Here is a 22,239-nt window from a genome sequence, read left to right as displayed (position 1 = left end):
AAGAGATAGTTTAAAATCTAAAATTTCGAATTTTATTTTACAAAAGTATGATTTAAAAAAATAATTCAACAAGCGTGTGTAATTTTCAATTAAATTACACCCTAACAATGTTTTTTAGTTGGGAAATGAGTGCAACATTTAGGATTGATTGGCCGTAGATTTTTCCTAAAAAAAACAAAAAATGGCTATTACGTTTTGATTAAAAATATTGTGTTAAGAGCTTCCACGTACTATATAGTAGCAGCATTGGTGAAAGACAAAAATAGGAGAATAAATGGTATATTCCCAGTCTTGATCAATAATATTTTTTAAAGGAAATTCCAGTCTTAATCATATCGAATTCTCCTCAAACAAAATGCAGATACCCCACAAATAGGATTTTGATTTGGCCAATTCTGTATCCAATTCCAATTTCCAACTCTGTTTTTCATCACACTGTGTTTGTAGTAAAAACTCTTTTCTTTGTTGTAGAAATTATTAATAATAATGATTACACTTATTTTTTGGTTTGTATAATGATCACACTTTATTTTAGACAGGAATACTGCAGAATCAGAACTAAACTCAAAACATCTGCCTGGTGCTTCTGCCACTATTATACTAGAAAAAGAAAAATAAATAAGCCGACAACAGTTTTGAATGAATAGAGAATATTAAAAAAATGGAAATGAAAGCGTTGTAATTAGTGGGACCTACGGATTTAGGAGCGCATATTAAATCCATTGACGCGTTTTAAACAGATTTTAGGATATTTCCTGTAAGGGAAAAATCCATCGTAATCCCACTTTCAAAATTATCTTTTCTTTTTTTATAAATATAAAATTCCACTTTTTATACAAACAAAAGATTGAGTTTCAATTCAAAATAGAAGCTGAAAGTTGAGCATTCCACCCTTAATTTGCTCTCCGCGTGGACCCCACAAATCAGCACTCTCCCATTACTTCTCCACATGCACTGCCACCACATCCTATTTTTCCATAATTCTAAACCTGCCCTCCACGTCAGTAAATAGTAAGCCCGGCCACACCATTATTTCTTCATCTTATTATTCTGATGTATTTCAAATTACATACTCTTAAAATTTTATATTATTGCTATGTTAACAATTCTAATAGGAGTATGTCTTTGGTCTTTTCAATAATGAAACAATAATTAAATCTAAATTGTTTAATCGTTTTTGTATAGACATGCCACCGTTTCTTGGTCTTCTAAGTAGCATTGTTTGTTTATTTTTTGTAATTGTGTCAAATTTGGCTATGCCGAACGGATTTACGGTCCTTCTAATTCTAGTCTTGTTCTCGATTTCATTGCATTTCTTGTTAAGTTTACTACTCACTTACTCACTTATCTGAGCCTAGAGCCTTGTTGTATGATTGTATCTGATCTTATTTGCAAGAATATTTCTTGTTGATTTTTGTCATATGTTTTCTGGTCCTCGTCCTGTCTTGATTTAGTTTCGTTGCATTTGGTTTTAATATGCAATCAGTAATAGTTAATTATCAAACCATGATAGTTAACAGCTAATAATGTAATAAATAGGTCTACTAAATCAAAGGTTACATCACTACAGTATTAATTTGGAAAAATGATATAGAAGCATATATCTCGAAAGGGTCACGTCTTATATTAATGTTCCATAACCTTTCGTAGTTTCACACACTATCATGCTTATCATACAAAACTAAAAAAATGGTGCACTGCAAAATCTTAACCTCGACGGCTCGACCCAACGAGCCCTTGGAATATCAACTAAAATACGAAAAATATTAAGATTACTTTAACGTGAGTGCAGTGGTAGATCCAGAAATTTTGATTCGGGAGTGCGATATTTACAAAGGTTTAGAACTTTAAAATCCGTCACTTTTATTAATTGTGAATATTTTATTAAATAGCTTGTGAATTGTGAATATTTATGAATTGTGAATATCTTATATAGTTGTTAGTTGTAAATACCTAATATAAATATAGAAATACATAATAAATATAATTTCTGAAAGAGAAAAAAAAAATTTGGACAAAGTTTCAATATTAAAAAAAAACAAAAATGGAAAAATATAAAACAAAAGATAAAATATTTGGAAGTGATAAATATTTAGAAGTTGTATATGAATAGAGATATAATACAACTAACATAAATTATTTGCTAAAGATTTGATTTTCAATGAATAAAAAGAGAAGTAACAAAAAGAAAAAATAAGAGTAAAGTCTCTTTTTGGTCCTTAACATATAGCGATTTTACGATTTTGGTCCAAAACATTATCTTTTGAATTATTTGGTCCCTCACAATTGAAAACGGGCCGAATTTGGTCCTTTTTGGACGGCACCGTTAAAAATTAACTGTCAACGGCAGTTTAAACTATTTTGACTGGATTATGTTACTAATTAGTATATATTTTATTAACAATTAAATTATAACTTAATTTTTAGGTTACAGATTAGGTTTCTTCGTTGTTCTCCTTCAAATTTCCTTGTAGCGAAAAACAACAAATAAAGCTACCCAATCGATTCAAATCAATAGTTAACTCTGGTGATTCCGACGCGATTTATTGCCATCGCCGCATTCACCCGCCCCTCCGGTAAGAGCTGCCGCCTCCGCTGGTGCAACCAGCTCTCCCCTCAGGTCAAGCATCACGCCTTCACCCAGACGAGGAAGACACCATCATTCACGCACACGCCCGCTTCGTCAACAAATGGGCCACCATTGCCTCCTCCTCTCTGGCCGCTCCGACAACGCCATAAAAAACCACTGCAATTCCACCCTCAAGCGCAAGTTCTCCTCTTTCACCGAAGACGACGGCTCCTCCCTTGAAGAGATCCGTCACCGCCGCTCCACCTCTGCCACCTATTTCGCCATGCCCAGTCCCAACACCTTCGGTTCTACCCACACCAGCTCTCTGCTCGCTGGTCCACCCACGAGTCTTGGCCTCTCGCTCCCCAAGTCGACTCCGTTAATCACAAATTGAATTGGATTGGAGAAGCCGCGTCGGCGAATTGAACACCAGGAGAAGCAGCAGCACAAATTGATACGAACTTGGTGAGCGGATCAAACTCGACACCCTTCCGCTTCAGCTACTCGACGCACTTGGCCAGCAGCGTCGAGTCCTCTTCCTCCTGGGCCAGCATCTTCTCGAGATGGGATTAGGCGTTGGTCTTGTGCCGTATGGCCCAGATGAAGCTCAGGGAAAAGAGGGAGGCAAGCCAGGAGCGACGGCAAAGGTGGGGGCGGGCGGCGGCTGCGGAGAGGGTGGTGGAGTGGAAGGGGAAGAAGAGGGTGTTGAGAGAAGGATAGAAGAGAAGGATAGAAGAGAGTCCGGGTTTGTTTTTTAAAAAAGAAAAATATTAAATATTCTAATTTAAGTTTTTAATTTAGTCAAAATAGTTTAAATTGCAGTTGACCGTTAATTTTTAACGGTGCCGTCCAAAAAAGACCAAATCCGGCCCGTTTTTAATTGTGAGGGACCAAATAATTCAAAAGATAATATTCTGGACCAAAATCATAAAATCGTCATATGTTAAGGACCAAAAAGAGACTTTACTCAAAAAATAAATCCCCTTTTTAATTTAACTTTTACTCATCTGATGCGCCACGACCAACACATTGATATCTTTGCATCAATGTATGCTTAAGGAGTCAATGTTTGGAGGTATAGTTGTACCCATTTTTCTATATTAGCTCCGCCACTGTATGAGTGTCGACTATAACTACGCAACAAGCTTATCAATAGTGTTTATTATGAACGTATATTCATTGTAAAATTTTAACCTCAATTCAAATCTTTGCAAATAAATAATACAAAGATTTCATAAGTTTATGACAGTTGGGGTTTCCCTATTATTCTGGCAATGGGATTTTATAACTATTACTATTATTATTATTATTATTATTATTATTATTATTATTATTAAAATAGCAATTCTCCAATTTATCTAGCTTAGTTATAAATTCATGCTCATATTCAAATTGGGGGGTCTTTTATGCAATTTGAGAAACTGTAGTGGGCATAAAAGAATTGATGAGTTTTATAAGTAGTCCACACACCAGTTGAGAGTTGCCAAACAAGTAAGTAGCAAATTAGAATCCAAAAGCTTCTTAGTTGGTTCAGAATCTTCTTCGTAAACCTCTTCTCTCTCCTCTCTCTCTCTCTCTAACAATGGAGCAGAGCACCAAAAAGGTGAAATTACTCTGCAGCTACGGCGGCCAGATCAAGTCCCGCCCCTCCGACCACCACCTCTCCTACCTCGGCGGCGACACCAAAATCGTCGCCGTCGACCGCGCCATCAAATTCCCCCAATTCTCCGCCAAGCTCAAATCCCTCCTCTCCGACGCCGCCGAGATTTCCGTCAAGTACCAGCTCCCCGGCGAGGATCTCGACGCCCTAGTCTCCTTAATCGACGACGACGACGTGGAGCACATGATGGTAGAGTACGACCGCATGCAGAGGATTTCCCCCAAACCCGCCCGCCTCCGCATATTCGTGTTCAACATTTCCGCCCCGGTTAAACCGGTCGTCGCGTCAAACCCGGATTACTTATTCGGGTTTGACAAGGAGAACCAGCCCAGCATCGCCCAGACCCCGCTCGATCTATTCCCGGTTCCCGCCCGGTTCACCAATGGACCGGCGGTTCACCAGGTACCGGTTAATGCGTATGGTTATTCGTATGGGAACCGGGAGCAGCCGGTTTACAATTTTATCCCGATGATGCCCCCGGTTTCGGTTGTGAATGGCGTGGAATTGAATGGGAATAGGCGTCATGTTTGACTGGGGTAATTCGGTAAATATGTTCGGTTTCATTGTCTATTTAATGTTTTTAACTGTTCTAGTACTGATTAATTATGTCCAGAAAAAGAAAAAAAGGGGTTCTGTTAGAGATGTATTGAGTATTTATTTGTTTGTTCATGGGTAGTACATTTGTTTGTTGATATATTTTGGTGTAGTTTTTTTCTTTTTTGTGTTGGGGTGAAGTTTTTTGGTGCATGTACAGTAAATTGTTGATGTTTGTGAATAGATCAGTGAGGTTTGATTGCAAATATTGGCAGAGGCCCACATGCCATTATGGTTTGGATTAAGAGAATCGTGTTGATGGCCCACACCATTCCTTCTTTAGCCCATTTTGCTTTTTAACATTTTTAGATGTGTACACAAATGATTGTACTATGAAATACTAATAAGTTCTAAATTATTTGGTACATTACCTATAAATCTGCCCAATCTAATACTTCAAGTAAATACACCGAGTCATATTTGTATTATGTTTAGGGAGTAATACTTTTAAAGAATACTTTAAAATTTTAAAATTACTACATTGTGTTAAAGATATCAAGTCGATATACCGGGACTCAGTTGAATATTTTTATTATTTTTCTATTAATTTTCTCATCCGAGGAGTGTTTGTTGACGAAAAGTTTGGCGTTCATGTCAATAAACTATTTAATAATTATAACGTGAAGAAGTTTTCCACTAAAATATCTTACTAAAAGATTTTAATACATACGTATCTGCATTGCGCATTACATAATTTGGGGAAATAAGTATGATCACTTTGAAGTTGCACAGGTTAACTAATTTGCCAATGAAATGAGACTTTAATACTTTAGTTGGTAATTTGGTATATTGATCAACTGCCCACAATTGATTATGTATTTGTTCATATCGCTTTATTTTGAGTTCCCAAAATACTACTCCACTACTACTATAGTGAGTTTGTTGTTGAAAAAAAAATTCTAAGTATTGGAACATTAGATATTTAGCTATGGCCTATATATGGTGATTGGTAGTTAGGGTGTTCTATCCACAAAGATGATGTCACCCATTTTCATGGTTGTTTTCAGTTTTGACCCATTCAATATGTAACGGATTTGATGGACAAATTCACGCATTATAAATAATGCATCCTAAAAGTCAAGGTGATATGATATCTAGTCTCTTGCAAAATTAGTGTTCAAAATAATAGTGTCATGATCAATCAGAGAGTACATGGATAGAGTTGATATATTTGCATATATGTTCAATCGAATCAAACAATTTGATGAGAGAATATGAATAAATTTATTTTGGAATATTGACATGTAATATTATTAAACTTTCAAAAAGTTAGATTTATCCCATAAACTTTAAAATTGACAATAATATCATTAACTTTATCCTGAGTTTATTTTTTCTCACAAATGAAAAAATTTATGTTATTTTAATAGATTGAATAATAATCTTGGAGGGTGTGTTTTAAGAAAAACTATCTTGAAAGATTGAAAAACTTGAAGCTATTAAAATTGTTGTCGAGAAATTACAAAAAAAATCCGTATCATTATATTATCTGTAGAAATTTTTTCATTGGTGAAAAATAACAATATTATTTGCCAATTCCAAATTTAGTAGGAAAAATCCAATTTTTTAAAAGTTTCATAATATTAGAATTTATTTTTAAATTCTTGACTTCCAAATCAACTTGCGATATCAAATGTTAGTTGATTGCTCCACAGGAGGCTGTGACTATGCGCAAAAGAACTAAAGTATTCTTTATGCTTGAACAATGGGGAGCTTCTGATTTCTCCGAATAAATTCAGGAAATATTTTGAATTGGTGACGCTATCTATAATTCTATCACTACGTTTTGAAGTAATCTAATGGTTACTCCCACCGTCCCACTTTAGAAGTCCTGGTTGAATTTGACACGAGTATTAAGAAATATAAAGAAAAGTTGCTGAAAAATGATAGTGGAATGTGAGTCCTATTTTTATATATTAGTTTTATAATAAAATGTGAGTGGGAAAAGGTGAGTGGAATGTCCTATTACCAATAATGTTATATTTCAACTGGGACTCCTAAAGTGGGACGCAGGCAGTGGCGAACGCAGGAATAAATTTTTGCAGGGGCTTCACTAAAATTTTTCATAGTCCCTCCATCTCCTGAAAATAGAAATTCTTTTGTTTTTGGTCCGTTCCCTGAAAATAGAAACTTTCCATTTTAGGAAATTTCTTTTTCTCTAATAAGGTGGAATCTATTTTCCACTAACACATTTTTTTCTGTCTCTCTTATTTTACCAATTTTACACTAAAACCCGATCTCGTTAACAATGGGACATTTATTCTTGGACAAATATAAGTATATATTAATAAACAGAATAATAAAATTGTTGTGTTTGTTTTGCTAAAACAATAAATATCTAATACATAAAAATGCATAATTATCTAATATAATATACTGTGATTTTATGAAAGGTTATTTGTCTGAAAATACATAAAAGTTTTTTTTCTCTCTAAACTTTAGAATTTGAATATAAATATATACACTTTTAATTTTTCTCAATTTTTTCCTATAGATCTAAAATCGAAACATAAGTGGCAGATTAAAGCTTATGTGCCAATCAAAACTAAAAAAACTATTTTTATATTAATTAAAAAATAATTGTATTTGAATTTGTGAACTATGACAAAAGAAAAGGAAAAAAAGCCTAACCCATTAAAGTTGTAAAAATGACAAGTTGTAATTCTCGTTTGTAATTTGTGGGATAAAGATTCAATATTTTTTTGATCTACCGATTGGAATAAATTTAAACGGAGTAGGGCCGAACAAGAGAAAATTCTTTTTAGTTTTTAGTAAATTACTCTATTGAATAGAAAAACGTTAGCTGCAAATTAAACAATTTTAAAAGTGTTACTACTATATAAGTGATAACGTTAAAATGTTACACTTTTCAATATTTTCGTAATTGTGCAAAGCAAAATCGTGCCACCATTTAACTAGGGAATAGTGATTGACTCTTTCAACTATTATTATAGTTATTATATTCCTTTAAGTTTAACAGTTTTTCTTTATTTCTATCTTCTTCCTCATTCTATTCCATGCGGCAGTCATTGTTCTAAGAAATTTTCTCTTAGTTATTATATTCATTTAAGTTTAACAGTTTTTCTTTATTTCTATCTTCTTCCTCATTCTATTCCATGCGGCAGTTATTGTTCTAAGAAATTTTCTCTGTAATCTTATTTTTCAGCCCCTCCTTCCCATTCAATCTCCTTTCCAATTAACCCCAAAGATATTAACTTGGAAAGGGCTGAAGACAATTTCTAGGAATGTTGAAAAATTTTATAGTAGAAATTTATTATAAAAAAAAAAAAGTTTGGCAGGGGCTTAAGCCCCTCACCCCGTCTACTTGTGTCCGCCACTGGACGCAGGGAGTACTATTTTTTTGGTTTTCTTCGTATAAGATCCATATCCAGGGGCTCCACCACCCTATATATTATGCTCAAGGTAATTAATCATATGCCAGTATTTAACTATTTGAATATCTATTTTGTGAATTTACTATTTTAGTTTTTGAAATAAATCTAGTGTTAATTAGTACTATACTATTATTTTGATTCCTTGATATAAGGTCCATGTCAAGGCCCCCCATCCTATCCTGCTCAAGGTAAATAATCATATACCAGTATTTATTTATTTGAAAATTTGTTTTGGTTTTGTTGATTTAATTAGGTCCATATCTAGGGCCTCCAGTAATGGTACCTCCACCGCATTATCATGCACCTCCGCTCAGAGGCGTACCCAAGTTGGGGCATGGGGGTAATTTATGTCTAAGCTATATTGACGTCTTTGTCCAGTAACTAATTTATTCATCCGATTTTTATAGTTAAATAGTAATTAGCTAGTAATTAATTTATTTATATTTTTCATACTACTAATTTCATGTTATTTTATTATTTGTGCAAATATTATTATGGTAAGATCACAAAGTAGTGATCTTTATAATCTATAAATAAAAGTAACTCTTTCGTCTCATAAATGTGTCTATATATATAGGGGTGTGTTAGAATGATAACCATATTTATAGTGATAACCTAATAATCTAGCATTTTATGGGTAAAAAATATTATTTTTACTAAAATTGATATTTATACATTATAAAATGAAATTTTTTAGCATACATAAAATGATACTTTTAATCTATAAAATGATATTATGTTCTATAAAATGATATATTTCATCATAAAATGATAGGTTATTAGGTTATCACCATAAATAAGGGTTATCATATGATCACATCCATATATATTTATATATATATATAGATTATATTATGGGGTCTAGTTAATTTAATTTTGAAATTATACTTTTTATTTAAAAAATCTATATTCGTCAAGTATTTCAACATTAACATTGTCGTCGTATGTACTTTATTTATATTGTTCATTTCTAAATTATTTATCTTTCAGCTATGTACTATTTAGGTCGTGATTGTTTTTGGTGTCATTAACACTAAAGTTATGCAACAATTGTTACATTAGTTTGGACCCCCACTATTAAAAACCTGCGTCCGCTACTGTCTCCGCTCCGCAAAGAACCTGGTTTTCTTCTAGGATGGTACTCTCTTTCTTTCTATACTTTTATATGTATTGAGTTATATCAAACACCTGTGTGTGTTGATCTAGTAATAAAGTAGTTAATGTGATCATACATACACTAAAGTGACCTTTAAATTATGTTCATTTAACTAAAAAAATATTTTCTCATACACAATTACGTACACATTTATGATATGGTTTGTTTTAAAATTATTAATGATTCGCTTTGACAGTCTTGTTGCCCTGTGTTGTTGTTACCTGGTTGAAGAGTGTTGCGATCCTCCTTCATGTGCTTAGGTTATTGATACTTGAAACAATATTTTTTTTTTAAATATAGCAAGAATATTTGTATTTTGGCTTTGGGCATTTTTAAGTTAAATGATGCTTAAATCGATAATTTATGTAATAATGAGAAAGGTGGTGATTTAGAGACAGTGTCTTTGTAATAAAGTTAATCTGCAATTCTGTTTTATTTTTATTTTTATCTAATCTATACTACCTTAAAAGCAAGGTTTTTTTTGGGGGGAAATTTCAAGGAATTGTGCCAATTTTCAAATTAAAGTTTGGGAGGGAATTTGTGCTTAAACTTGAAAAAGTTATTTGGTTGGGTAATTTATCTGCCAACTTGCAAGATCAAATCATCTTACACAAAAGAAGTTCTCTCAATCAATCATAATCCACAATTACCAGTTAATACACAATTTCCAGATAATACACAATAAATACTTCCATCCCTCCCAATATTAAAGCTGAAAATTTAATCAATCAATCATCCTAAAGTTAAATCAGGTGCAAGACTAATCCAAAAGTGTGATTAGTTGATTTTTTTTAATTAAATGTATTTCAAAATCCAATTTATTCTTTCCACCAACAAATAAATACAAGTTCCACTTAAAAAAATCCTACTAACTAATTGAGTTTAATTTGGGTGATTGACAATTGAGTGGATGGAAATACTTAACTATTAATTGAATATTGAATGTAGAATATAAACCATATAAATCACCTTTGCCAAAACTGATTTATAACGCTTTTATCGTTGTTCAAGCACACTTTGGAAGCATTGTAAACAGTCCCACATCAAATTTGACCTATAATAAGAATAGATGTACATATATTAGTAAAAAAGTAATCAAACATATGATTTAAATAATAAAATAAACTTTACCATTAAATCTAGAAGCCTTGCAAAACTGAACCAATACAATTGGAACTATCATCTGCGAATCACGCTGGCTCAAAAATGAATCAACATTTTCACCCCAGAGAGCACAACGCATAGCAACATGACTGACATGAAAATAAATTTATAATTAAAATATCATCTAATAAATATGCATAACATAAATTTATTCTCAATTTATAAGTTAAACAAAATGAAGTTTTACTTCTCATCCTCCAAGGCCAATTCCAACTATTTTGTAAAATGAAGAACATTAATAAGTGATTGGCAATAACTTTAAAATTGATAAATTATAGGAGCATTTGACTTTCTTAATTGGAGTGAGAATTTATCAAATTGGAAAGAAAAAGCATATTTAGGAAATGAACGAAATGCATTAAAATATCTATATCTATTAGGTTTAAATATCAATTCGGGCCAACATGATTTATTAGGTTAAAATATTTATATATCTATTAGGTCCTAGCCGCCATAGCCGACTGAATGAATTTCTGAAAGACAGGGTTTTGGGCGGCAGTTTGCTTGTATATTGATTAGAGTGTTAGTGGTTTATCAATATATTTACACGTTTGATGTGTATTAACCAACGTGTAATATTGTGGATCTTTTGGTGTGTATGTAAATTTCACACAGAATTTCTTCTATAAATAGCTGATAGTTGGCTTATTGATCATCATCTCTCCACCATCGACAGGTGTTTAATTTATTTTTTTCAGTTTTGTTCAACTCTTTTGTAGTTATAAAATGTAAACTAATAACATTGTCTTTTATGATTTCAGTTTTTCCATTGAAGAAAGGAAATTATGGCTCAAGTTGTTACTTTGCTGAGAAATTTAACTAAAGCAAGTGTGACTCAACGTATTAAAGTTCGATGTGTGCATTCTTACAATACATATTGGGCTGGCAGGACTGCTGAAGCGCTTTCATTGGAGTGTATCATGCATGACGAGGAGGTAAAGTTATAGTAGTATATTACTATATATTTTTTTATATATAATTATGACAATGAACTTTTTTATTATTTGAAGAAATTTTTTGACAGATTAATTTTTTACAGGGTGTAAAGATTCATGTTACATTCCCAAAAAGTGTAGTTCATGTAAAAGGCCGTCTGATCAATGAAGGGGATATATATTTGATGCAGAACTTTTTCGTGAAGAATAGTCCACGAAAATATAAAACCACAAGCCATGACTACAAAATACAAATTTATGAAAAAACTATGATTACTAAAATTGAAGATCCTATGTTCTGTTGCTATCCCTTTAATATAATGAGTATCGATGATATTGCAAACCTCTCAGAAGTTGAGAGTTGTCCTCTATTTGGTATGTTTTTTATATTCATCTTTTTTTTCCTTTTTTTTTCTCCAGTCAAAATTATTTCTTGATTTGTTAATCATTAATATTTTGTGTAATATTAACATTGTAGATGTTGTTGGAGTTGTGAAAGGATGTTCTAAGGTAGTTGATGATCCCCGTTCAAGGCTCTTGGAATTGGCCTTGGAGGATGAGAAGTAAAACTACATTGTGTTTAACTTATAAATTGAGAATATATTTATGTTATGCATATTTATTAGATGATATTTTGATTATAAATTTATTTTCATGTCAGTCATGTTGCTATGCGTTGTGCTCTTTGGGGTGAAAATGTTGATGCATTTTTGAGCCAGCGTGATTCGCAGATGATAGTTCCAATTGTATTGGTGGAGTTCTGCAAGGCTTCTAGATTTAATGGTAAAGTTTATTTTATTATATAAATCATATGTTTGATTACTTTTTTACTAATATATGTACATCTATTCTTATTATAGGTCAAATACGATGTGGGACTGTTTACAATGCTTCCAAGGTGTGCTTGAACAAAGATATAAGCGTTATAAATCAGTTTCGGCAAAGGTGATTTATATGGTTTATATTCTACATTCAATATTCAATTAATAGTTAAGTATTTTGTCATAATTTTATGTGCTTTAAAATTTTTTAATGTATTTTTTAATTTAATTTCTATTTTTTATGTAGGATTATGTCTGATGATTCTTTCAGTCTTGGATTACCAGATTCACTGAAATATTATAAGCCCATGGTTATGGATGAATCTTTCAGTTTTGGATGTATCAAATGCATTGATACACTATTCTGTCTTGAGGTTTCACTGTGGTTCTTAATTTGTTAGTTTTTTATTAAGTAATCAATGTTCTATCAGTTTAAATTATTTATAGTTATTGGCTGGCCAGGATGGAACTTATTGGATTTATGCAAGGGTAGAGTCAGTCAGTTGCTATGGGGAATGGTTTTACATATGTTGCCAAAAGTGTGGTAAAAAAGTGGAGAAGACATGCAATGAGTTTCACTGTACTGGATGTTCCAAGTTTGATGGTTCTGGAATTATGAGGTAGTAAATAAAGACTACTTGTGTTTATGTTTGTTGATGTGTTTATGGTTGATAATCGTATTTTGTTTTTATAGGTATATGCTGAAATTTGAAGTATTTGATGGAACTAGCACTGCGGAGTTAGTTTTGTGGGACAAAGAATGTGTGCAAATTCTACAAAAAAAAGCTTCTGAGCTTGATTGTGCACAGGTGGTTGCAAATGTTATGATTTTTTATACTCTGTTTGTTCATATTTCTTATTAAAAAAAAATTTTGACATGTTTTTTTAACATAATAGGTTGTATCACCAAATAATGTGCCTAAAGAGATTGAGGATTGTGTTGTTGGAAAGATATTTCTCTTTAAGGTTGCTCTTAGGAATGAAGATGATTTTCTTCATCTAAAGCCTTATAATGTGAAGAAAGTTATTACTGATGTTGCTCTGATTGAGAAATATTCTGTCAATGTGGTTGCAAATCTTGAAGCAAGTAAAACTGCAGCAACTTATGAAGATATGTATCTTAATGAGTGCAGCACCCTCTCTCAAATTGTTGACTTTCCTGACTTGGGAAGTGATGTTGATTCTCTTAAGGTATTTTGTATATTTGAAATTTGTATAGTATATTATTGTGAGATATTAATCTTACTTTCATATTTTAATATTAGGTGTTTGGCGATAAGTTTTTATCTCCTTCTAGCAGTGGTGTGAAGAATTGTTTGGTGGTAAATTTGGATGATGTTTCAATGAATGATGGCATGAAGGAAAATGTGGTTATGGATTTGGATGTGCCTTCTACAAACTGTGTCATGAAGGATGATCTGGTTATCAACTTGGATGTGTTCCATGATGTCTGTCCATCCGTTGAGAGAAAGAAAAGTGGGAAGCTGAAAAGAGAAGAAATTGAGACCACTCCTGGGGTTAAGCGCAAGTTGGTTGGTGATTTTGAAGGAAGTGTGAAAGATTCCAAGAACAAGTTGGTTGCTGTGAAGCTAGAGCCCACTGATTGATGCTGGTGTTGGTGAAGGCCAAGTATGTAGTATTGTAGGTTTATGTATGTTGGTTGTGTCTTAGATTGCTCATCTTTTGGTTCTGTTTTGATCTTGACTTCCATTGGGAAATGGAAGTCAAGAAAGATGAGTTGCAAGGAAGTATGTAGTATTGTAGGTTTATGTATGTTGGTTGTGTCATGGATTACTCATCTTTAGGTTATGTTTTGTTATTGACTTCTGTTGGGAAATAGAAGTCAAGCAAGATGAGTAAGTTCGCTTTTAGGCTCATGACTTATTATGTAACTCCTGCTTGAACTTATGTAAATATTGGCAGTTGAGTTTAATTATTTGTGTTTCATATTTTTTTCGATGCTTATTCTGCTTTTATTTTCCTTGTCTGATTTGTTGGTAAATATAATTTTATTAGAAGATATGATTATTATAAATAAGTATTAGTTCAATTTTCCTGATGAAGATTCATAGCTTGATTAATTTTTCTTTAATATTTATAGTATAACATATTTGAAGGGATTATTAACTACATTGTAATTAATATTTTTATGTTGTTCATTTCATAACGTCACTCCATTGAATAAGTGATTACATAAAAGGTTTTATCCTCAGGGTATTGTCTGAGGAGTGTGCAGTTAAGTTATATTGTTATCTATTTATAATGTCTAATTTACTTGCATTATTCATGTCAAAGATACATTCCTCACAATAGATAATCAATTGAAAGTCAAGTTTTTGAAGATAGAATATCATATTTAATCATTAAGAAGAAAGAGAATCATACAATGAAAGTAATTCAAAAATCATTCAAGCTTGCAAAGTGGAGTCTTATCAGAAACTTTTAATGTATCAGGTAATTATATAATTTGATATTTGAAATTGGAAGTACTATATTACCTTTGCATATCTGTTTTCCATATGTTGCATGCAAGCATATTCAAATTGGTATCTTCCTTTGTTGCTTTATTTGTGTGGTTTGGTGCTGTGTTGGTCATGTTGGGCATAAAAAAATTTAAATATTATTTACAGAACAAAAAATTTATTAATTTAGATTTAAAATTTTTTAAAAAAAAGACCTTTTCTATGGTTTTCATTGTCTTCTGGAATGTGGAAATTATAAGATCTATTATCTTACAATTTCTTTCACCGTCTTCCAAATTTTGCATCATTCTAAATAGATGTCTGCAAATTGTTTGTATATTCAAACGGAAAAGTTGTTAGTAATTATCATATCAAAATAATAGACATTGTAAATATGAATTTGAGTAGCGTATTTGAGTTTGACTCACCTTTCTGATTCTGTGGCTCAAGCTAGGTATGGGATGCACAATTGTGTTTTTGGTTGGGATTCTAGCAGATTTGAGAGTAATACTGCGAAACTCATAATGTGGTTGCATGTTCCTCTATTGAAGTGGTTTTTTTGAGTATTTTGTTGACGTTGTTTGAGGAATTTTATCACGGGATAGAAGTTTCTGGAAGTGCAAATTGCTGATTTTGTAATTGTGAATGAGAAAATGAGATTGCGCAGCTGCTCATAGAACTTGAGAAGGAGAGGTTGTGTCTGTGTAGTTGATTGGAAACTCTAAAATATTATTTTATATAATGCTTTAATTAATGATGTCATGTTGGTAGTTGGTGTCTATTTAATGAAAATTTGTCCATATTTATTGTATTGGTTTGAAAGTTGTTGATTATTTGTCCAAATTTGATGTTCACGAAGGATGTACTAACAATAAATATTACTCCTGGTTTTTTATAGTGGTTTAAATTTTACAATGGGCTTCCATTGATGTTCTCGAAGGATGTACCAATATTATTAATATGAATACAAGATAGTAGTATTAGATAAATTGGTGTAACCTTCTTAACTTATGGATAAAAGTAATGTCAGATAAAGTGGTGTGTCTCCTTGTATAATCGTGTACAATTAAAAATTCCACACAGAAAATAACACTCTTTCTTTGTCGAAACTATCATCGCGAAGAAACAAAATAAAGGGATGAAAAAAATTCAGAAATCTATGAAGCTTGGTAGCAAGATTTTTGCAGATATCAACAATGTATCAGGTATATATCTCATAGAGAATTGATATTCAAGTTTTTAGTAAAACCTCGGCATATTTATGTTTTGTGGTGCTGCAATTATTTTGGATCAGATTGTACTAGATTTGTATCAGATTGTATCAGTTTTGAGTTGATTGTATCAGATTTGTTTGCAATTTGGAGAAATGCGTTGTGTAGTTAGAGTTGAGTTGAAACTGTAGATCAATCCTAATTTCGAATGTTTCTTATTGTATGCTTAATCATGCAGTAAATTTTTGTGAGTTTTTCCCGGTGATTTTTCAATTTTTTCAAGAAATTCTGGAGGGGAATAGTAGTTTTATGGGTGATTACTCTTTGTAAGTTGGAAAATTGTGGTTTCATATATAGAATTGTGGAACAAATGACTGAGTAATTGATATTCTGTGGAATGGTTTATTTGTAGGTGGATCTTCGTTGGTGTCTACGAGTTTGTATATTGGGGAAGGAATGGGTTATCGAAAATTTAAAATGTTTGATGGTGGTTTGAACTTCACAATGGTCTCTGAGAATGATGTATTCTTTAATGGTATTTTTTTTTATTATGTTTTATAGTTTTTGTTTATTTTATTTATTAATTATTAATGATGATACTAATTTTTTTTATTTAATTGTAGGTGTTAAGACTTCTGCATTGGTTGAGATCAATCAAGTATCTACTGTTTTAGGTGTAAAATGACAATTATATTATGTTATGCCTCATATTCATAGTATATTTATTGTTATTATAAATTAAACATTTTTTATTATTGTTATTTTAACTGTAGGTGCTGTAAATGAACTTGCTGATGTTGAGAAAGGAGAGCATGGTGCCACTATGTCAAAAGATATTTTTCAAACTTTCAAAGGTTGTGATGATAATCTATTTGCATTTGGAGGACTTATTTCTATTTTATTTCTTATATCTTTTATAGTCCTACAAAAATGTTATTTCAAATTTTTTGTAGGTGTATCTTCGTTATTACCTCAGACATGGGATGTTTGTGAAGGGAGGCCTAATAAAAAGTTTAAATTGTTTGATGGCAATCTAAAATTTACAATGGCTTCTGTAAATTGTGCTCTTATAAATGGTAGGCTTTTATAGTATGTTTCAAAAATTTAACATTTATTGTGTTTTGGCATTACTAATAGTAACATTATTTAACTCTGTTCATTGCAGATGTCTGTATATCTGCTTTGAAAGAAATCAAACAAGAAACTGTAGTTGGAGATTACCAAAATTCTGTTGTTATGAGTGGTAATTTTTGAATATTTGTATAAGTTTAGTCTTTTTTTTTGTGTTACTGTATATGTAGTTAAATTTTTCAGATTTTTTTTTCTTATTTATTCGTAGGTGATGAAATTACAAAATTGAATGAATGTGATATAGCATCAGCAAGTATGAATTTACAGAATGGTGTTGATGCTATTTTGGTAAGAAATTCATGTGCTTCTACCTCAAAAGAAATTAAGTCTACTATTTCTGTCGGGACAGAAAATTCTCTTTTTGCATCTGAAGCAGGTTTTTTTATATTTGTTTTATTATTTATTTATTATTGAATGTTTATTTTTGTATTTTAAAATTGTGAATATTTTTAACTTTGTATTTGTGATTTTACTTGGTTGTTTTTCATTTGTTGTTTTAACAAGAGTCTTCTTTGTTTTTTCAGGATATTTGGACATTGGTGATCCAAATTATGTTTGTTCACATTGTAGTGCTATTTTTTGGTATGATGAGCGATTGAGGAAATCCGTTAAAGCTAAAAATCCAAGGTATTCTGTTTGTTGTGTAAATGGAAAAATACAACTTGCAAAGTTTGTGGATCCGCCTAGACTTCTTCGGGAGCTATTCTTTGGAGGTAACACAAAGAGTAAACATTATCAGCAAAATATTCGTTCCTATAATAGCATGTTTGGATTCACTTCGATGGGTGGGAAAATAGATAGTAGCATTAATGTTGGACAAGGCCCTTCAATTTTTCGTTTGCATGGTCAAAACTATCATCTTATTGGTAGTATGATGCCTCTAAAAGATTGTCGGCCCAAATTTGCTCAGTTGTACATTTATGACACGGAGAATGAAGTGAATAATCGCATATCGGCTGTCAGGTATGTTTTTTTTTTATCTATTTTATTTTTTTTACATGATTAATCAATTGTTGTAAAATAATTTATTGTAGTTAATAATTATCTTAACAGGAAGGAAGACAAATTAAGTTCATTGCATTCGGAAATAGTTTTGGAGATTCAACAAATGCTTGATGAGCATAATGCTTTAGTGAAGTCATTTCGAATGGCCAAGGAAAAGTTGGTTGACAGTGATGACTCTGTGAAGTTGAGATTGATTGGCAAAAGAGGGAGAGATGGGAGGAGATATAATTTGCCAGTTGCGTCTGAAGTAGCTGCATTAATTGTTGGTGATCTTGATGAAAATATATGTGACAGGGATATCATAGTTGAATATCGCAGTGGACAACTGAAACGGATTGACGAATTGCATCCAGCTTATCTTCCTCTACAATACCCATTGCTGTATCCGTATGGTGAAGATGGTTATAGGGACGATATACCATTTTCTGAGTCGAAAGCAAGTTTGGGGTTTGCTCGCAAAAAAATTAGCCCAAAGGAATATTTTTCCTATTATTTGCATGATAGGTTGAATTCCATGTCTTTAATATTATCTTCTCGGTGATTGTTCCAACAATTTATAGTTGATGCGTATACAATGGTAGAAGCTGGCCGATTGAAGTATGTGCGTTCTCACCAGAAGACTTTACGTTGTGATTTGTATAAAGGTTTGGCTGATGCTTTATTAAGTGGTGAAACTGATGGTTCTAGGTTAGGGATGCGAGTAATTTTGCCATCAAGTTATACTGGTGGTGCTCGATATATGATTCAAAGTTATCAGGATGCAATGGCTATTTGTAGATGGGCTGGATATCCAGATTTGTTTATTACGTTCACTTGCAATCCTAAATGGCCTGAAATTTTGAGGTATGTTCAGAGTCGAGGTTTAAAGCATGAAGATAGTCCTGATATCGTTTGTAGAATATTTAAGGCGAAACTAGACAATATGATTGCAGATTTCCGACGTAATAAATTGTTTGGGGATGTCGTAGCAGGTAATTTTATGTTCGTTTTTGTATTTATATTTTAAAAATGTTTTCAGTTTCATATTTATATTTTTTTAATTTATTAATTTGTTTTGTGCAGTTATATATACTGTGGAGTTCCAAAAACGTGGCTTGCCGCATGCGCATATTCTTTTGTTTTTGGGAAAGGCTAATAAATATCCAGAACCTGCAGACATTGATAAAATTATTTCTTCTGAAATTCCGGATCCTGAAGCTGATCCAGATTACTATAAAGTTGTGAGTGAATTTATGGTGCATGGACCATGTGGCATAGTAAGACCTAATTCTCCTTGCATGTCTGAGCGTCGTTGTACTAAATATTTCCCAAAGAATTATAGAGATGCTACAATAGTTGATGAATATGGATATGCAGTCTATAGAAGAAGAAATAATGGTCGAATTATCTTAAAGAGTGGTATACCTTTAGATAATCGATATATTGTGCCTCATAATCGGTATTTGTTGATGAAGTATGGAGCCCACATTAATGTTGAATGGTGTAATCAATCTCAATCCATCAAGTATTTGTTTAAGTATGTTAACAAAGGTAATGATCGAGTAACAGCTGCATTTTATAATTCTACATCAGATGCTGATTCTGTTAAAGAAGTGGATGAAGTTAAGATGTATTATGATTGTAGATATATTTCTCCATGTGAAGCTGCATGGAAGCTTTTTGGATTTGAAATATAGTACAGGGATCCTGCCGTGGAGAGATTAGGATTTCATTTGCCAAATGAGCAGCATATTATATATGATGAGTCAATGAATTTAGATGATGTTATGAGCCGTGAAACTGTTACTGAAAGTATGTTTTTAGCTTGGTTTGAAGCTAATAAGAAATATCCTGATGCTAGGCTGCTGACTTACCCAGAATTCCCAACTAAATTTGTTTGGAAAAAGAAAAAAAGGGAGTGGACACCACGGAAGCAAGGATTTGTCATTGGAAGGTTGCGCTTTGTTCCTCCAGGTTCAGGTGATTTATATTATATGAGATTGCTTTTGAATATCATCCGTGGAGCTACTTGCTATGAGGATTTGAGATTTGTTAATGGTGCTCAGCATAATAGTTTTAGAGATGCATGTTATGCATTGGGATTGTTGGATGATGATAAGGAGTATATTAATGGAATTATAGAGGCAAGTAATTGGGCATCTGCTGCTGCACTAAGAGTTTTATTTGTGACATTGTTGTCTTCTGATTCTATTAGTCGTCCTGAAGTTGTTTGGAATAGTTGCTGGAGTTTATTGTCGGATGACATTCTTTATAGACAACGTATGTTGTTTAAACATCCAGGTAATATTTGTTATGATTTACTTATTTTGTACTTGATTTATTTGATTTATTGCTGGAGTATTATTTACTTGATTTGTTTTATTCATCATGTAATAGTTCATTTTACTTGATTGATCGATAATATTTGTTACTAGAGTATTATTTACTTGATTTATTTTATTCATCATGTAACAGTTCCTTTTTTTTCAGAATTGGTGATGAGTGAAATGGAAATTCGAAATTTTGCTTTAGTTGAGATTGAAAAAAAGTTGTTGCAGTTGGGGAGAAGTTTACATGATTTTGAATCAATGCCATTTCCATCTGAACAATATCTTCAACCTGCTCAGAATCGATTGATAATGGAGGAGTTATCTTATGATAGAGAAGCTTTAGCTAAAGAGCATGCAGTTTATCTCTCTAAGTTTAATGCTGAACAACGTCATGTGTATAACTCTATAATCAGTTCAGTTGATTCAGGTATTGGAGAGACATTTTTTGTATATGGTTCAGGTGGGACTGGGAAAACTTTTCTGTGGTCGGCTTTGTCAGCTGCTATCCGTTCAAAGGGAGAAATTGTCTTGAATGTTGCGTCGAGTGGAATAGCATCGTTGTTGTTGCCTGGTGGAAGGACCGCTCATTCTCGGTTTAAAATTCCATTAAGTTTAAATGAAGATTCCTTTTGTAGTATTAACCAAGAAAGTCCACTTGCTGAACTTATCATCAGGACTAAACTTATTATTTGGGATGAAGCTCCAATGATGCATAAGCATTGTTTTGAAGCTTTGGATAGAACTCTCCGTGATCTGAAGCGTTCCTCAACAGAAATGGATGATGGGTCACAAAAACTTTTTGGAGGTATAACAGTTGTTTTTGGTGGTGATTTTCGTCAAATCTTACCAGTTATTCCTAGAGGTGGTAGACAAGATGTTGTTAATGCTACTATTAATTCATCGTATATATGGGATCATTGCAAGGTGTTGAGGTTAACAAAAAACATGAGATTGTTGAATGCTGATTCTGATATTCACATTTCAAAATTAAGAGAATTTTGTGAATGGCTGATAGGTGTTGGTGATGGTGTTATTGGTGATTGTACTGATGGATGTGGACAAGTTGTTATTCCGACAGATTTGTTGTTGGAATGTAATGGTGATCCTTTGCGGAGTATTGTTTCTTCAACTTATCCAACATACGAACAAAATGTTGAGGATGTGTCTTATTTAGAAGATCGAGCTATATTAGCACCGACTTTAGAAGTTGTTGAAATGATAAATCAGTATATGATGGCTCAAAGTGGTTTGGAGGATCGAATTTATCTAAGTGCTGATAGTGCAGTGCAATGTAGTGCACGTTCTGGTATTTTAGATGAGATTCATACTCCAGAATTGTTGAATGGGATACGATGTTCTGGTATTCCAAATCATGAATTACATCTCAAGATAGGCACTCCAGTGATGTTGTTGAGAAATATTGATCATAATGTTGGATTGTGTAATGGTACTAGGTTGGTTATTACTAGACTTGGAAATTATGTTTTGGAAGCAAAAGTTCTTACAGGTTGTTGTGCTGGAGATTTTGTTTTGGTGCCTCGATTATGCCTAATCCCTTCTGATATCAGGTTGCCTTTCAAGTTTCAACGACGGCAATTCCCATTGATTGTATCTTATGCGATGACCATTAATAAGAGTCAGGGGCAATCCTTATCCCATGTTGGTTTATTTTTGAAGAAACCAGTTTTTAGCCATGGTCAACTTTATGTGGCTATTTCAAGGGTTACAAGTCGTAAGGGTTTGAAAATTTTAGTATGTGGAAATGAAGATGAACATTGTGATGTTACTGACAATGTAGTGTACAAAGAAGTTTTCCGCAATGTATAA

At 32.4% G+C, this 22,239-nt stretch overlaps 2 protein-coding genes, 1 long non-coding RNA gene and 1 pseudogene across 3 annotated transcripts; 3 read left to right on the top strand and 1 right to left on the bottom strand.

The window, feature by feature from the left end:
• The first annotated feature begins 4,050 nt into the window (after nucleotides 1-4,050).
• Nucleotides 4,051-5,089, top strand: LOC148931631 (RAF-like serine/threonine-protein kinase 20). Its single transcript, XM_089064277.1, has one exon. It carries the CDS (start codon nucleotides 4,152-4,154, stop codon nucleotides 4,758-4,760), a length of 609 nt encoding a protein of 202 aa, XP_088920403.1. The 5' UTR covers nucleotides 4,051-4,151; the 3' UTR covers nucleotides 4,761-5,089.
• Nucleotides 5,090-12,835: 7,746 nt separating this feature from the next.
• Nucleotides 12,836-14,088, top strand: LOC148931630 (uncharacterized). The gene is made up of 4 exons (XM_089063568.1): nucleotides 12,836-12,914; nucleotides 12,989-13,103; nucleotides 13,192-13,485; nucleotides 13,560-14,088. Exons 1-4 carry the CDS (start codon nucleotides 12,910-12,912, stop codon nucleotides 13,899-13,901), a joined length of 756 nt encoding a protein of 251 aa, XP_088919694.1. The 5' UTR covers nucleotides 12,836-12,909; the 3' UTR covers nucleotides 13,902-14,088.
• A 726-nt stretch (nucleotides 14,089-14,814) lies between these two features.
• LOC148931629 (uncharacterized) lies at nucleotides 14,815-15,440 on the bottom strand. Its single transcript, XR_016134968.1, has 3 exons — nucleotides 15,185-15,440; nucleotides 14,972-15,077; nucleotides 14,815-14,877 (listed from the first exon to the last, which is right to left on the bottom strand). It is a non-coding gene; the product is annotated as an uncharacterized LOC148931629 (long non-coding RNA).
• Nucleotides 15,441-15,915: 475 nt separating this feature from the next.
• Nucleotides 15,916-22,239, top strand: LOC148931628 (uncharacterized; annotated as a pseudogene).

The sequence above is a fragment of the Salvia hispanica genome, chromosome 2 (assembly GCF_029641045.1).
Source record: "Salvia hispanica isolate PSC_SH4W2 chromosome 2, Shi_PSC_v1, whole genome shotgun sequence".
NCBI classification, from domain to species: Eukaryota; Viridiplantae; Streptophyta; class Magnoliopsida; order Lamiales; family Lamiaceae; genus Salvia; species Salvia hispanica.
The sequence above is the reverse complement of the archived record's forward strand: the minus strand, read 5'-3'. Positions and strand labels throughout refer to the sequence as shown.

Bases quoted from the DNA above. Each gene is read 5' to 3' on its own strand.
- LOC148931631 (XM_089064277.1), top strand. From the start codon at position 4,152: ATGGAGCAGAGCACCAAAAAGGTGAAATTACTCTGCAGCTACGGCGGC.
- LOC148931630 (XM_089063568.1), top strand. The intron at 13,104-13,191 runs GTGGTTGCAAAT...TTAACATAATAG, and splicing joins CTGAGCTTGATTGTGCACAG to GTTGTATCACCAAATAATGT. The intron at 13,486-13,559 runs GTATTTTGTATA...TTTTAATATTAG, and splicing joins GTGATGTTGATTCTCTTAAG to GTGTTTGGCGATAAGTTTTT.